Source organism: Thalassophryne amazonica, chromosome 13 (genome assembly GCF_902500255.1).
Source record: "Thalassophryne amazonica chromosome 13, fThaAma1.1, whole genome shotgun sequence".
Classification (NCBI taxonomy): Eukaryota; Metazoa; Chordata; class Actinopteri; order Batrachoidiformes; family Batrachoididae; genus Thalassophryne; species Thalassophryne amazonica.
In genome coordinates, this window is record NC_047115.1 from 85,737,490 (window position 1) to 85,753,279 (window position 15,790).

Here is a 15,790-nt window from a genome sequence, read left to right on the forward strand (position 1 = left end):
GCGTTGGGCTTGAGATCAGAGGGGTCCTTGGTTCAAAGCCCAGCCTGACTGAAAAATCATTAAGGGCCCTTGGGCAAGGTCCTTAATTCCTGAGTTGCTCCTGGTGTGTAGTGAGCGCCTTGAATGGCAGCACCCTGACATTGGTGTGTGAGTGTGTTTATGTGAATGGGTGAATGTGAGGCATCATTGTAAAGCACTTTGAGCTTCTGATCCAGATGAAAATCACTATATAAATACAGTCCATTTACCATTTAGCACATTTGTATTAAGGCAAGAAACTGTTCAGTTTGCTGTTTTGGTCGTGAAGGTCAGTGACCTCTAGAGGTCACCAGAGGTCAGATAGAGTTCTTCAAATGGAAAATTGAAATCAGCACTGTAGAATTCACAAAAGATGGCCTTTTTTTTTTTTTTTTTTTTTTAGTTTAGTCATCATTGCAGTGCATTTGTTCCTTATGAAGCTGAGAAACTGGGTTTCGATGGGGCACTTAGGGTCACAAAGTTCAATGACCTCTAGAGGTCAACAGAGGTCAGATAGAGTTTGTAATGTGGCAGAATTGAATTCAGCACACCCAAATTGACAAAATAAGACTGGTTACCAACTTGTCCCAAAAATGTCTGAGCCTTTTTAAATAACATTTTCTACTTTGGTCTGTCTGCCCTCCGCATTCTCTTTACATCACAGCTGCCTCCCACTGTAAGACACACAAACACACACAGCCTGTGGCGAATAGAGGATGAAATGCAGGTGTGTGGGGGGGGGAAGCTTGTAACACTGTAGCACATTGACACTTTTTTTTTGGCTCTGTCTAATTAGTGGAGTAGTGGATGCACCCTGCTAAGCTTTAGAGTTTTATGCTAGTCTGCTCTAATTTCTTGGTGCCTTTGATATCTTCCCAAGATTGACAGTTCACACTTGAAAAACACCAGACTGATGGAAAACCAAGTGGAAACAATGCCATCAAATGCCCCGCAGTCCCTCCCCTAAACCCTCTTGAATCCCATGTCTTCACAGTGTACCCTCCCCACGCCTCCACCATCTCTGCAAATGAAAAAAAATCTCAGCTTATATTACCTTTTATACTGTACTTGTAGATTCAAAGAGGGCTGCAGTTACTGATAATCTTCATAAGTGAGTGTTTTACTGATTATTTTTAGTTCATTTGGTCCAGTGAGCTAATATCACAGGAAATCGTCTGTCCACAACTCAAAGAAAGTTTTCCTTCAGTTCTTTGTGGATTTTGCTGTGCATTATTACTCACCCCAATAGAGCGCTTCGCTCTCAGACTGCAGGCTTACTTGTAGTTCCTAGGGTTTGTAAGAGTAGAATGGGAGGCAGAGCCTTCAGCTTTCAGGCTCCTCTCCTGTGGAACCAGCTCCCAATTCAGATCAGGGAGACAGACACCCTCTCTACGTTTAAGATTAGGCTTAAAACTTTCCTTTTTGCTAAAGCTTATAGTTAGGGCTGGATCAGGTGACCCTGAACCATCCCTTAGTTATGCTGCTATAGACTTAGACTGCTGGGGGGTTCCCATGATGCACTGAGTGTTTCTTACTCTTTTTGCTCTGTATGCACCACTCTGCATTTAATCATTAGTGATTGAAGACTGCCCCTCCCTGAGCCTGGTTCTGCTGGAGGTTTCTTCCTGTTAAAAGGGAGTTTTCCTTCCCACTGTCGCCAAGTGCTTTCTCACAGGGGGTCGTTTTGACCGTTGGGGTTTTTACGTAATTATTGTATGGCCTTGCCTTACAATATAAAGTGCCTTGGGGCAACTGTTTGTTGTGATTTGGTGCTATATAAATAAAATTGATTGAATTGATTGATTATTTGTGTTTTTTTTTTTTTCTTGCAGAATTTTGGCATTTTATATTTTGGGGAAATATGGACTTTAATTTTCATCATTGCCGTTGTTATTTTAAAAATATTTTTGCACATAACAGTAATAATGTCTTCAAAGTGAATCTTTACTGTACATTGGTTGGGAAGTACACCTTGTGCATATTTGAAGAAAAGGAGAGTGAAATATATATATAGGTGAACCCTGTTAACTTGAGCGGGTTTGGGTCCACGAAATCGGACCATGAGTTATCTGAAACCATGAGTTAGTAAGTGGCGCACACCTGTGTGCCATGTTAGTAAGTGGCATGGCGCACTAATCTGGCAAACACCATTCATTTGCCAGTGTTGAGCAGGCAAGCAGGCTGCAGCTGAAATTTTATCTTTTTTATGAAATTATTGCAGGGCCAACACATTCACGCTCACTTACACCTACATTCAATTCAGACCAGTGCTTCTCAACCATGGCCTCAAGGACCACCTCACCTACACATTTTCCATCTCTCCCTGCTCTGCTCCAAGCTGAATAGCTCATTCATGTGTCTGTTAGTACTTGATTGTTATACACATGAATGAGCAGCTTTGTGGCAGAGCAGCTTGTGGCAGAGCAGGGAGAGATGGAAAATGTGTAGGTGAGGTGGTCCTTGAGGGACACATTGAGAACCACTGATTTAGAATCCCCAGTTCATCTAACCTGCATGTCTTTGGAAGTGGGAGGAAGCCAGAGCACTCAGAGAGGACCAGGTTGGAAGCAAACCTGAGACCTTCTCGCTGAGGCAATTTTATGTACTTGCCTTTGACATTTCAGCTTTGAGAAGTGCATAAAAGCAATTTAAATCTCCCTGTTGGGTTGGGTTGTGATGATTAATATTGTGCACCTCAAAGAAGTCATTATCTTCCTATCTGATTGGTAGCTTTTAGGCACAAAAGGAAACCAGTGATGGACCACCTGGACAGCCAGCTCGCCTTTCCCAAGGATTTTCAGAGCTGCGTATTTGGGTCATTCAAGACCAAATCAAAAGATGGGTGCTGCGACCCATGTCAGCCCCCCCCCCCCCCCCCCCCTAATTATGTTACTGAACATAATTAGGCAAATGGTTTATAATTAAAAAAATAAATGGATTTAATACTAAATGTGAGATGAAGGCACTGTTTCAGAAGGTCATATCTGTGAAATTAGCTGAAATTTGATTTGTTTATATAGTGATGTAATTTAAGAAAACTATTTGAGCATAATAGTTAATTCATTCGCGGTGACATAATAGTATTTGAGAAAAGACCTTCAAAATTTAAAACAAATTAAAAACCTTTTTAGGTTCAAAATTAGTGGTGGATATCGCCACATAAACCAAATGCCATAGGTCAGGGGTGCCCAACCTTTTTTGACCCGAGATATACTTTTAAAGATGACAGTGTATCGAGATCTACCAAGCCATATGGAACGCCACAGTGTAGCCGCAATATAACATGCACCAATATAATAACACAATTTTCTGGCTGGTTTTAACAATAATAATGCATCATTGAAGTAAATGTACATAGTGGAAAATAATAAACACAAGTAGGCCTAGGACTGGCCTCAAGTTGGAAAAGTTGTTCCCTACCTTAGTGGGACTTCTGGCCCAGAGAGGAGGAAGCTGGTCTCTCATAGTCCAGACAGTAGGAGCTGAGTGCAGCCATAAGCAGGCACTCAGACACTCTGTCTGCATTAGATTCCAGATTCGGACATTCATATCAGGTGTTGCTCTGGATTTGAGCTCACTGTCATTTTTCAGTGTGAGGGTCCAGGTTGAAGAGTGATACCACTTTGGAGGATATACTGTCCACATCTATATTTTCCCCAAATAGAAAACAGAGAAAACTGACTCTTTGGATGCAAAGTCAGTGAAGCGCCTGTCAAATTCTGACAAGATGCTCTGCACGTGATCATCGTAACGTGCAGAGCATCTTGTCAGTGTCTTGGTGCTTAAGTTCTGTGTCCATGTGTGGAAAGTTCTGCAGGTCACACTGTTGCAACCTGCTTGATAACACATGTAATATTCTTTAAAACTTGCTTTCAAATCCAAAAGCTGTGCATATTCAGCACGGTTTGAACGTTTCAGAAATTCTTTAATTTCAGGGAGAAGACCATTCCAGAAATTTACCTCTGCTGAGCCACCTAACATCTGTGTGCAGCAGATGTGCGTCTCTTCCAGCTCTGAACAAAATAAATGTGTTCTCAGACTCCTGGCCGAACAGAACACTGCAGTCTTGTTCGCCACATTCATCACTCTTCATATTTATGGACCACGAATCATTGTGCTGATCGCCGACTTTTCAATTCCTGAACTTTTCCGACGTGAGCGAGGGATTTAGAAGCATTAGAAGCTAGCATTAGAATTTTGCATGGTATTTCTTGTGAATCGTCTGAAATGCCGCTCCAATTTCCCTTTCTTCAGTAAAGCCACATTTACATTGTAGCTAAGACAGATGGATTTGCAATTTGAATAAATGAAAAAATTAATGAAAATTATAATTTTTCTTATTCACCATAGAAGAAGAGCTCTTCTTCTACTCTGGCGTTTAACAGCAGCTGGCATCCTTGTTGGTGCATTGCTGCAACCTGCTGTTATAGCAGCATTAAATTCTCTTGAATCCAGTGAGTTTTTTTTTTTTCATGCGATCGACGAGTTGGGCACGCCAGCCAAAGGTGTTATACTTGCTAAATATGTGCAAACGGAACATGTCAAACAAATTTGCAAAACAGCCTATTATAGTGTTCATTGTTCCAGTCATAAAACTACATTCATACATTATGAATACGGTGCACCCCGGAAAGTATTCGTTTTTTCCTTCGAAACACCCCATAATGACAAGAAAAAAGTTTGTTTTGAAAGTAATATCGAGGTCTTTCACATCTCAATTTAAGAGCACAACGCATGTGTTGCATATGCAAAGTTTCAGTGATGTTTAAAGGATACCACATACCAGACTGAGTTTGTCATATGGAAGATTTTAATTTTGCAGCTCCAGATTGGCAAAATAAGACACACATTTTCAACTTCATCCATCAAACTTGTACATTTATTGCTTTATGAGAAAAATAAACTCTTTTCAGTCTGCCGTTTTGGTTGCAAAGGTCATTGACCTCTAGAGGTCACCAGCGGTCAGACAGACTTCTTCAAATTAAAAATTTTAATTCAACACCCAAAAATTGACAAGAGATAGCCAGGATTTTTTCACAGCATATGGAAGAATTTAGGGTTTAGATCAGGGAGATTGTACGTCCCAATCGTGCCTCTCCAGGTGTCTCTGTCATTGCTTATTATTTGCCGAGGGAGTTTTCCCACACCATTGTCCTAATTTTTTTACATCCATCCAGTGGCAGACAGGTCGAGGACCAGTGACGTCATCACCTCCGTGACAGCGAGGCTGCAGACGCTGCGTCCCAGCGCTTTCATTGCCATCTCTTGGGATTTAATCATGTTACCCTTTTCAACATCCCTTCCCACTTGAACCACCGCAGTTTGGGGACTGTAAAACAAGAGACAACAAGGCTATAGACCCACTGTATGCTAATGTCAAGGAAGCATACAGTGCCACAGCCCTCCCCCTGCTCGGCAAAACAGACCATAACCTGGTCTTTTAGAGCCACTCCGCATTCCTGCAGTTCCACAGCAACCTGTGATCATCAGAGTGGTACGGAGGTGGTCACAGGAGGTAGAAGACAGCCTTCGTGGATGTTTTGAGATGACTGATTATGATGTGCTCTGTGATCCACAGGAGGAGGAACATCGCAAGCATTCGGGACTGCTTAACTGATTATATTACCTCTGTACAGACAATATCATCCCAACCAGGCTGTGTGCCATTACCTTAATAACCAACTGTGGTTGACCAAGGACATCAGGGGTGACACGGAACAGAAGAAGGCTGCATTCCAGAGTGGAGACAGAGAGAAGTTGAAGAGGATGCAACAAGACTGAGAGATGCACAGAGGGGAAGGACAGTTACAGGAGGAAGCGTGGCAAAATAATTCCTTCAGAATAAATAAAGTTGATCTCTTTATCTTTAATATGATGCTGCATTAGAAAAGAGCAGCAATGGTTAGTGAGTGAAATATAATCTTGTTCAGCAGGAGAACAATTTGCTGTTTTCTTCACTGTCTCCACTTTGTTTTACCTTCAACTCTAGGATGTGATCACAAAAGGGTTTATATAGAAGGGTAGATGGTGAACACCTTATGATTGGCTGGGGGGAGGGAATCAGTCTTTTCTTTTTCCTTTAATCCGTGAAATGTGATTGGCAACACAAATCTCTTATAACGTTTCTGAATCAGACAAATCGCATTTTCTGTGGTGTGAACTGCGGATTACTTGCAAAGTGTGCTAAGTGTGTTTTTATGTCATGGTGATTTGATTTTAAAGTGACAACTGCATAATTTGATGTATTTACAGTAAAAAGCTCAGCTCCATGCTCACAGCCTGTTTAAATAAATAAACAGTAAATAACAGATGTACACACCCAAATTCCAATGAAGTTGGGACGTTGTGTAAAATGTAAATAAAAACAATACCATGATTTGAAAATCCTCTTCAACCTATATTCAATTGGAATACACCACAAGACAAGATATGTAATCTTCAAACTGATAAACTTGTTTTGTACAAATATTTGCTCATTTTGAAATGGATGCCTGCAACAAGTTTCAAAAAAGCTGGGACAGTGGTATGTTTACCACTGTGTTACATCACCTTTGCTTCTAACAACACTCAGTAAGCCTTTGGGAACTGAGGACATTAATTGTTGAAGCTTTGTAGGTGGAATTCTTTCCCATTCTTGCTTGATGTACGACTTAAGTTGTTCAACGGTCCGGGGTCTCCATTGTTGTATTTTGCGCTTCATAATGCATGGATGCTTATTCGCCATCTTTGGGCGGATTTCCATCTTTTTGCAAAATCTTACCGTCTAAAAGAAGTAGCAAAACATTAATTTTTATTTCCTCAAATCCATGAAATGGTAGTTTAGCAGAAAAACTCCAAATCGCTGAGAAATTTATCATAAAATAGTGGTGTGTTCAGGGTTCTAGCGAGCGCAAACTTGCGTTACGGCCCATTACACTATAATTTTGGACCGTTACACTTTTTTGGACTGTTAGGATTTTCAATACAGAGTCTGTATCAACCGTTTCTCAGCGCGTCTCCAGTAGCGTGAATAGAAGCATGCTTCGATTCAGTGGCTCATGGCTCTTTGATTCACTGCTCTTCAGAAGCGGTAAGTCTGCTTCATAACCCCTCAAGAAGCCCATTAAAATATCATGAGTCATTTTTGTGTGGATTAAAGTTACTAACTGGGACTCTTGTTGCAGTCGAGAAATGAGCTTCAAACGCTGCGTGACTCCCTGACTCTGTCCTCTGCTGAGACAGAGTCCGCTCAGAATTAATAACTTCAAAACGAATCGCCGCTTTAAATAAAATGACACCTCTTACAAACGTTGCAATACAGACAAAGTACAATCGACTAAAACGTTTTTTCCTCCCAAAATGAGACGTCTTGCATTCTTTATAAACCTGACCTGCAGCACATCTGCAAGAGCTCAGCTCATAGGTATGGAAAGACATTCATGCCAATAATAATGTCTGACAGCAAATGCTTTTGACAAAAACTAACATTTTATTTCTGTTTATGTGCAGAGATCAAGGATCCACCATGTAGAGTTTATTATGTCCAGAGTTTAAGGATCCAGTAACCAATTTCATATTTATTTGCTTTAAGACTCAATAAAATGTTGTTCAATTTCAATTTAATCAGCTTATAAAGCGCCAAATTACAACAAAAGCTATCTCAAGGTGCCTCACACAGAACAGTTCAACATAAAAAATTAAAATAAATAAATAAATTCAATACATAATTAAAAATAGAAGTAAAAGAATAAACAGATAAAAAATAAAAAACTATTCATAAGAAAGAGAATAAAAATAGGCTTTAAGGCTTGACTTAAAGTACAATAGATATTTTAAATTGATATTCATGATATTCATGTTTTGTACATACATATTAATTTATTTGAAATGTGGACTCATCAGACCACAGCACACTTTTCCACTTTGCCTCTGTCCATTTCAAATGAGCTCGGGCCCAGAGATGGCGGCGGCGTTTCTGGATGTTGTTGATGTATGGCTTTTACTTTGCATGGTAGAGTTTTAACTTGCACTTTTAGATGTAGCGACGAACTGTGTTAACTGACAATGGTTTTCTGAAGTGTTCCTGAGCCCACACAGTAAAATCCTTGACACAGTGATGTCGGGTTTTTAATGCAGTGCCGCCTGAGGGATCGAAGGTCACGGGCATTCAGTGTTGGTTTTCAGCCTTGCCGCTTACGTGTAGAAAATTCTCCAGATTCTCTGAATTTTCTGATTATATTATGGACTGTAGATGATGGATTCTCTAAATTCCTTGCAATTGAATGCTGAGAAACATTGTTCTTAAACTGTTTAACTATTTTATGCAGTTGTTCACAAAGTGGTGATCCTCACCCCATCTTTGCTTGTGAACGGCTGAGCCTTTTGGGGATTCTCCTTTTATACCTAATCATGAGTGTCCTCCCAAATGCTTGTTGAGTGTTGTTAGATGATTGGTGATTTGAAATTTGTTGCAAGCCATTCATTTTCAAAATGAGCAAATATTTGCACAAAAACAAAGTTTCAGTTTGAACATTAATATCATTTCTTTGTGTGTATTCATTCAATATGTTGAAGAGGATTTGAAAATCATTGTATTCTGTTTTTATTTACATTTTGCACAACATTCCAACTTGGAACATGGAATTGGGGTTGTACCACATGTCGTGTTTCACTCAGAAATGAAATTTGACCTACATTTTGGTCACATTTGACATCATGAAAAGCCCTGAAGGTCAAAGTCATCTGAGGCAACAGCACTTTTGCAAGGCCAACCCCTATAATTCCGTGATATTTGGATGCAAAAATTCAAGAAAATGGCTTCAGGAGTGTTCATTTACTGAGCTTGGTCTTTGACCATATTGTGACTTTGATAGCTTGACCTCACTTTTTTCATATGTCAAGAGAAGTTTTCAAGTTTCTGCATGTCCATTTGGAAGATGATCCAAGATTTGCACATTTTTCACACCCTTAAATATAAAAAAATGCACTTTTTCTTGTCATAATGTCTTCAAATCATGTCATAATGCAGAACTCTTTATTTTTTGAATCCTCTCATCAAACCCTATAATTTGGTGTTACACGACATGTTTTACTCAAATATAAAACTTGACCTACTTGTATGTCATCCTTGACCTCCAGGTAAACCCTGAAGGTTAAGGTTTATTGCTTATCTCAGGTCATGGCTTATGAGCAATACCATTCACCGTAGTCATGCGAGTCACCTCTGTACCCACCTGTTATAAGTCCACCACCATAGTGCCTGTCCTCAAGTGAAGCACAGTCACCTGCTATTGTCCCACAGCACTCACTCCAATCATAATGAAGTTCTTTGAAAGGATCTTCATGATCCACATCAAAAAGATCACGACATGTTTTAGTCAAATATGAAACTTGACCTACTTGTAGGTCATCTTTGACCTCCAAGTAAACCTTGAAGGTCAAGGTCGATCGCTTATCTCATTTGTCCTTCTGTGACCGTGAGCTGTGCTTGACTTCCATTTTTCGCACACCAAAAGAAATCTTTGTCAAGTTTCTACTTGACCGCTTTGATGTTTCCTTGTACAAACCTCTGTACCCACCTGTTGTAAGTCCACCACCACAGTGCCTGGCCCCAAGTGAAGCACAGTCACCTGCTATCGTCCCACAGCACTCACTCCAATCATAATGAAGTGTTTTGAAAGTATCTTCATGATCCACATCAAAAAGACCATCCCAGACACCTCAGACATGTTGGGGAAGACGATTGGAACAGTTGTCTTGGTCAACCAAGGAAATGACATTTTGCCTGGAGGCCTATTTCACTAACAAATCATACCGTTTGGAGGATAATTTGTAAAGAACATGACTTTTATGCAATGCGACCAAGATAACTGAAACTTTGAAGAATGATCGTACACAGACTGAAGTCAAATTTCTTGAAATTTGCTGGACCTTCATAGGATTTATTACAATTTTATGGGTTCTTTTTTTTTTTTTTTTTTTTTTTTTTTGTGACCGTGTATATACTTTTATATTGTTATGAATGCTGGTTATACTGTCAATTTCACTTCTACTGTTTTCTTGTCATTTTGGCTTCCTGAAATTTTATGTTGTCTTTCTTTTTAGCTTACTCCACTGTTTCGGGTGTAAATGGACCCCTGGTGATTCTGGATAATGTGAAGGTAAGTCATTCTGCATATACTGAAGATAACTCAGCAATAATTAGTCTTTTAGACATATTTCTGTTGGTCACATGACCTTCAACTTTGGGTTACCTTGAAAAGTCAAGTCTAGGAGCATGTGTTGCTACACTTTGCTGCATCCACAACACCACAGAATGTCTTTGGGTCCTGGATGGCAACCATGCAGGCAGACAACCGGCCCATTCCCACATGTCTAAAATAACTACCAATCTGCCACAGCAAGATGAAACATGGGCATCTTCTTGGCCTTTTTCCAGCTACTGGGGTCTTCAACACTCAGGCACGTGTGTACACACAGCAGGGAAAATAAGTATTGAATAAATATATTTCTAAAGGTCCTACCGACATGAAATTTTCTCCAGATGTCTGTTTCACCCAAGCAATCCACACATGCAAAGAAACCAAAAGAAATAAGTACAGACATATTTATGTGTAGTACAATGGAATGACACAGGAAAAGTATTGAACACACTTACTGAAATTTATTTAATACTTTATACAAAAACCTTTGCTTGTAATGACAGCTTCAAGACGCCTCTTATATGGAGAAATGCATGCATTATTCAGGTGTGATTTTTGGTCCATTCTTCCACATAAATGATCTTCAAATCTTGAAGATTCTGCAGCCCTCTTCTATGAACTCTGATCTTTTGTTCTTTCCATAGGTTTTCTATTGGATTCAAGTCAGGTGATTGGCTAGGCCATTCTAACAGCTTCAAATGTCCACCCTTATTTTATATTAATCATCCTGGTAGATTTTTTCTTTTTTTTTTTATCAAGAATGTCTCCATGCATGTTTCCATTCATCCTTCCTTCAGTTATATGAACTTTGCCATTGCCATCTGCCAAGAAACAGCCCCACACATGATGTTCCCACCTCCAAACTTCACTGTTGGTGTAATGTTTTTGGGCTGATGCGCAGTCCTGTTTGACCTCTAAACACGGTTTGGGATCCAAAGTGGTCTATTTTGGCCTCATCTGACCTGACTCTATTCTTCCAGTATTTTCACAGGCTTCACATGCTTTTTCTTCAGCAGTGGAGTCTTGTGTTGTGACCGTGCATACAGGCCATGGCGGTTGAGCGCATTACTTATTGTTTTCTTTGAAACAGTTGTTCAGTTGCTCTCCACAAGTGCCCTTGGCTCTTGGACAACTCTTCTGATAAATCTTTTCATTCCTCCGTCAGAAATCTTGCGAGGAGCACCTGGTCTTGGTGAAATGACGTTCTTTCCACTTCCAGTTTATGGCCCTACAGTGCTCACTTGAACATAGAGAATTTTAGAAATCCTTTTGTGACCAGTGTTTTGCAACAATAAGGTTGTGACGATCTTGAGAGAGTGCTTTGCTGTAACCCATCATGAGATGTTTCTTGTGTGACACCTTGGTAATGAGATACCTTTTTTTAGACCAACAGTTGGGACTGAACCAGTGAATATTAATTTGCACTGATAAGAGCCTGGATTGCTTTCTAAATACTGATAGATTTCAGCTAGTGTCTTGGCTTTCCATACCCCTTTCCCTCTCCCTTTTTTCGTGTGTTCATTACTTTTTTCCTGCGTCATTTCACAGTATTACACATAATGTAATTTCTGGGGTGTATTATGTGTAGTGAAAATTTCATGTCAATAGCACCTTTTAGAAATACAACCCCTGGCAATAATTATGGAATCACCGGCCTCGGAGGATGTTCATTCAGTTGTTTAATTTTTGTAGAAAAAAAGCAGATCACAGACATGACACAAAACTAAAGTCATTTCAAATGGCAACTTTCTGGCTTTAAGAAACACTATAAGAAATCAGGAAAAAAAATTGTGGCAGTCAGTAACGGTTACTTTTTTAGACCAAGCAGAGGGAAAAAATATGGAATTACTCAATTCTGAGGAAAAAATTATGGAATCATGAAAAACAAAAGAACGCTCCAACACATCACTAGTATTTTGTTGCACCACCTCTGGCTTTTATAACAGCTTGCAGTTTCTGAGGCATGGACTTAATGAGTGACAAACAGTACTCTTCATCAATCTGGCTCCAACTTTCTCTGATTGCTGTTGCCAGATCAGCTTTGCAGGTTGGAGCCTTGTCACGGACCATTTTCTTCAACTTCCACCAAAGATTTTCAATTGGATTAAGATTAAGACTATTTGCAGGCCATGACATTGACCCTATGTGTCTTTTTGCAAGGAATGTTTTCACAGTTTTTGCTCTATGGCAAGATGCATTATCATCTTGAAAAATGATTTCATCATCCCCAAACATCCTTTCAATTGATGGGATAAGAAACGTGTCCAAAATATCAGCGTAAACTTGTGCATTTATTGATGATGTAATGACAGCCATCTCCCCAGTGCCTTTACCTGACATACAGCCCCATATCATCAATGACTGTGGGAATTTACATGTTCTCTTCAGGCAGTCATCTTTAAATCTCATTGGAATGGCACCAAACAAAACTTCCAGCATCATCACCTTGCCCAGTGCAGATTCGAGATTCATCACTGAATATGACTTTCATCCAGTCATCCACAGTACACGATTGCTTTTCCTTAGCCCATTGTAACCTTGTTTTTTTTCTGTTTAGGTGTTAATGATGACTTTCGTTTAGCTTTTCTGTATGTAAATCCCATTTCCTTTAGGCGGTTTCTTACAGTTCCGTCACAAACGTTGACTCCAGTTTCCTCCCATTCGTTCCTCATTTGTTTTGTTGTGCATTTTCGATTTTTGAGACATACGAGGTCTGTGATAAAACTAACGTACCTTTTTATTTTTTTCAAAAACTATATGGATTTGAATCACGTGCGATTACATCAGACAACCTTGAACCCTCGTGCGCATGTGTGAGTTTTTTCACGCCTGTCGGTTACATCATTCGCCTAAGCTGGCTTTGAGTGAGGAGTGGTCCACCCCTCCCGTCGGAATCTCTTTGTCTGAGAACTTCCTGAGAGACTGACACTTTGCTTGATCAAAATTTTTTCAAAAACTGTGAGGCACATCGAAGTGGACACCATTCGAGAAATTCAGCTGGTTTTCTGTGAAAATTTTAACAGCTGATGAGAGATTATGGACTGTTGCTGTCGCTTTAAGGACTGCCCACGGAGCGGGACGTCGCGATGCGCCCTGAGCTGCCGCTGTCTGCCTGTTTCGAGCTGAAAGCTTCCAAATTTAAGCCTTTGTTGACCGAGGACGTCGTGAGAGAACAGAGAACTTTCAGAAGAGGTCGGGATCAGCAGTTTATCCGGACATTCCACTGTTAAAGGAGATTTTATTAATGAAAGATGTGCGGACGGGTCCGCGCATTGGGACGCAGCCGGCGCGGTGCTGCGGCACAGGAGAAACACCTCCATGTTGATAACCATTTGTAAAAACCAGGTGGCTTTTGGTGGCTTTCAGTTGAGTGAGTATCTGAGAAATTTTTTAACAGCTGGACATGTTCCAACTTGTCCTTAAGGCTTCCAACGGAGGTGTTTTTCCTGTGGTGGCGCCGGTTGCGTCCCGACGCACGGACCCGTACGCACATTCTTTCATTACAAAATCTCCTTTAATAGTGGAATGTCCGGATAAACTGCTGATCCCGACCTCTTCTGAAAGTTCTCTGTTCTGTCACGACGTCCTGGGTCAACAGAGGCTTAAATTTGGAAGCTTTCAGCTCGAAACAGGCAGACAGCGGCGGCTCAGGGCACGTCGCGACGTCCCGCTCTGTGGGCAGTCCTTAAAGCGACAGCAACAGTCCATAATCTCTCATCAGCCGTTAAAATTTTCACAGAAAACCAGCTGAATTTCTCAAATGGTGTCCACTTCGATGTGCCTCACAGTTTTTGAAAAAATTTTGATCAAGCAAAGTGTCAGTCTCTCAGGAAGTTCTCAGACAAAGAGATTCCGACGGGAGGGGTGGACCACTCCTCACTCAAATCCAGCCCACAGGCGAATGACGTAACCGACAGGCGTGAAAAAACTCTCACATGCCCACGAGGGTTCAAGCTTGTCTGATGTAATCACACATGATTCAAATCCATATAGTTTTTGAAAAAATAAAAAGGTCGGATACTTTTCTAACAGGCCTCGTATTGCTTTAAGTTTTCTGTCTTGACGCTTTGATGTCTTTCTTGGTCTACCAGTATGTTTGCCTTTAACAACCTTCCCATGTTGTTTGTATTTGGTCCAGAGTTTAGACACAGCTGACTGTGAACAACCAACATATTTTGCAACATTGTGTGATGATTTACCCTCTTTTAAGAGTTTGATAATCCTCTCTTTTGTTTCAATTGACATCTCTCGTGTTGGAGCCATGATTCATGTCAGTCCACTTGGTGCAACAGCTCTCCAAGGCGTGATCACTCCTTTTTAGATGCAGACTCACGAGCAGATCTGATTTGAGTCCATATTTTTTTTTCCCTCTGCTTGGTCTAAAAAGTAACTGTTACTGACTGCCACAATTTTTTTTTTTTCTTGATTTCTTATAGTGTTTCTTAAAGCCAGAAAGTTGCCATTTGAAATTACTTTAGTTTTGTGTCATGTCTGTGATCTGCTTTTTTTCTACAAAATTAAACAACTGAATGAACATCCTCCGAGGCCGGTGATTCCATAATTATTGCCAGGGGTTGTATATTTACTGAGAAAAATGGTGATGTGTTAACACACACACACACACACACATACATATATATATATATATATATATATATATATATATATATATATATATATATGAATAATGTATGTGTGTATGTATACAGTCCCCTCCAAAAAGTATTGGAACACTTGCTATTTCATATATTTTAATTTGTTTATGCCATTTTAAATACAAAAAATAAATTAATTAATTTAAAAGTGTTTTTTTTTCCTTAATCTCAAACTGAAAGCAAATTTCTACAATTTGATATAAATGAACTAAAAATTTAAAGCCAAGATGATGGGTTGCATAAGTAATGGAACACTTTGGTATAATACATATAAATTATCAGTTTTATTGCCAGTTTTCTTCAGATAATTCAGGGGATGGATACATGAACATTTCCAAGTCACTGAATATGTCTTGGACTTAATTTACATCAGCCATGTGATGTGGTGAGTGCTGCCCATCATGCCGTGGTGCTGGCTGGCCAGGAAGAATTTGTCGGCCTCTCTGCCAGCGCACGGCAGTCCGTGGTTGTGGTGTTGGCCAGTCTTGGCCATGTTCCTAATAAACTCTTCTAATTCAGGTGGATCAGCTGATGATTCTGAGGTGTACAGTGTGCGGTAAAATATACTGAAGCACAAATTTATTTCAACATTATTTCAGTATTCAGTGCCTAGATCATTATTTATCTTTGGAATAGTTTGATTAGCTGAATGTTGCTGTAACTGATGTGCGAGCAGTCGACCGGCCTTTTCTCCGTGTTCGTGGTAACCGTGTCTGGATCTGGATATTAAATACTCAGCCTGCTGTGTAGACAAGAGTGTTAAATTCAGTCTGAAGTGAAAGACGTCTCTTCACTAAATCTTGAGAGAAGGAGCGACTGAGTGCTGCGTCTATTTGTAATATCTCACCAGTTAGATGTTTCAAGTTTGTCTTTTTCTTATTTGTGCAGTAAGAAATTATTTGTCCCCTCAAGCAGGCCTTTAAGGCCTCCCACACA

At 40.0% G+C, this 15,790-nt stretch overlaps 1 protein-coding gene and 1 long non-coding RNA gene across 2 annotated transcripts in view; one reads left to right on the forward strand and one right to left on the reverse strand.

Moving 5' to 3' along the window:
• The window catches only part of atp6v1ba (ATPase, H+ transporting, lysosomal, V1 subunit B, member a), a 199,072-nt gene that overhangs the window by 73,323 nt on the left and 109,959 nt on the right, over positions 1–15,790 (forward strand). The window contains exon 2 of the mRNA XM_034184230.1: positions 10,102–10,157. Coding sequence (XP_034040121.1) covers positions 10,102–10,157 — 56 coding nt within the window. The remainder of the gene's footprint in view (positions 1–10,101; positions 10,158–15,790) is intronic.
• LOC117522827 lies at positions 5,485–10,468 on the reverse strand. Its single transcript, XR_004564344.1, has 3 exons — positions 10,385–10,468; positions 6,779–6,781; positions 5,485–5,495 (listed from the first exon to the last, which is right to left on the reverse strand). It is a non-coding gene; the product is annotated as an uncharacterized LOC117522827 (long non-coding RNA).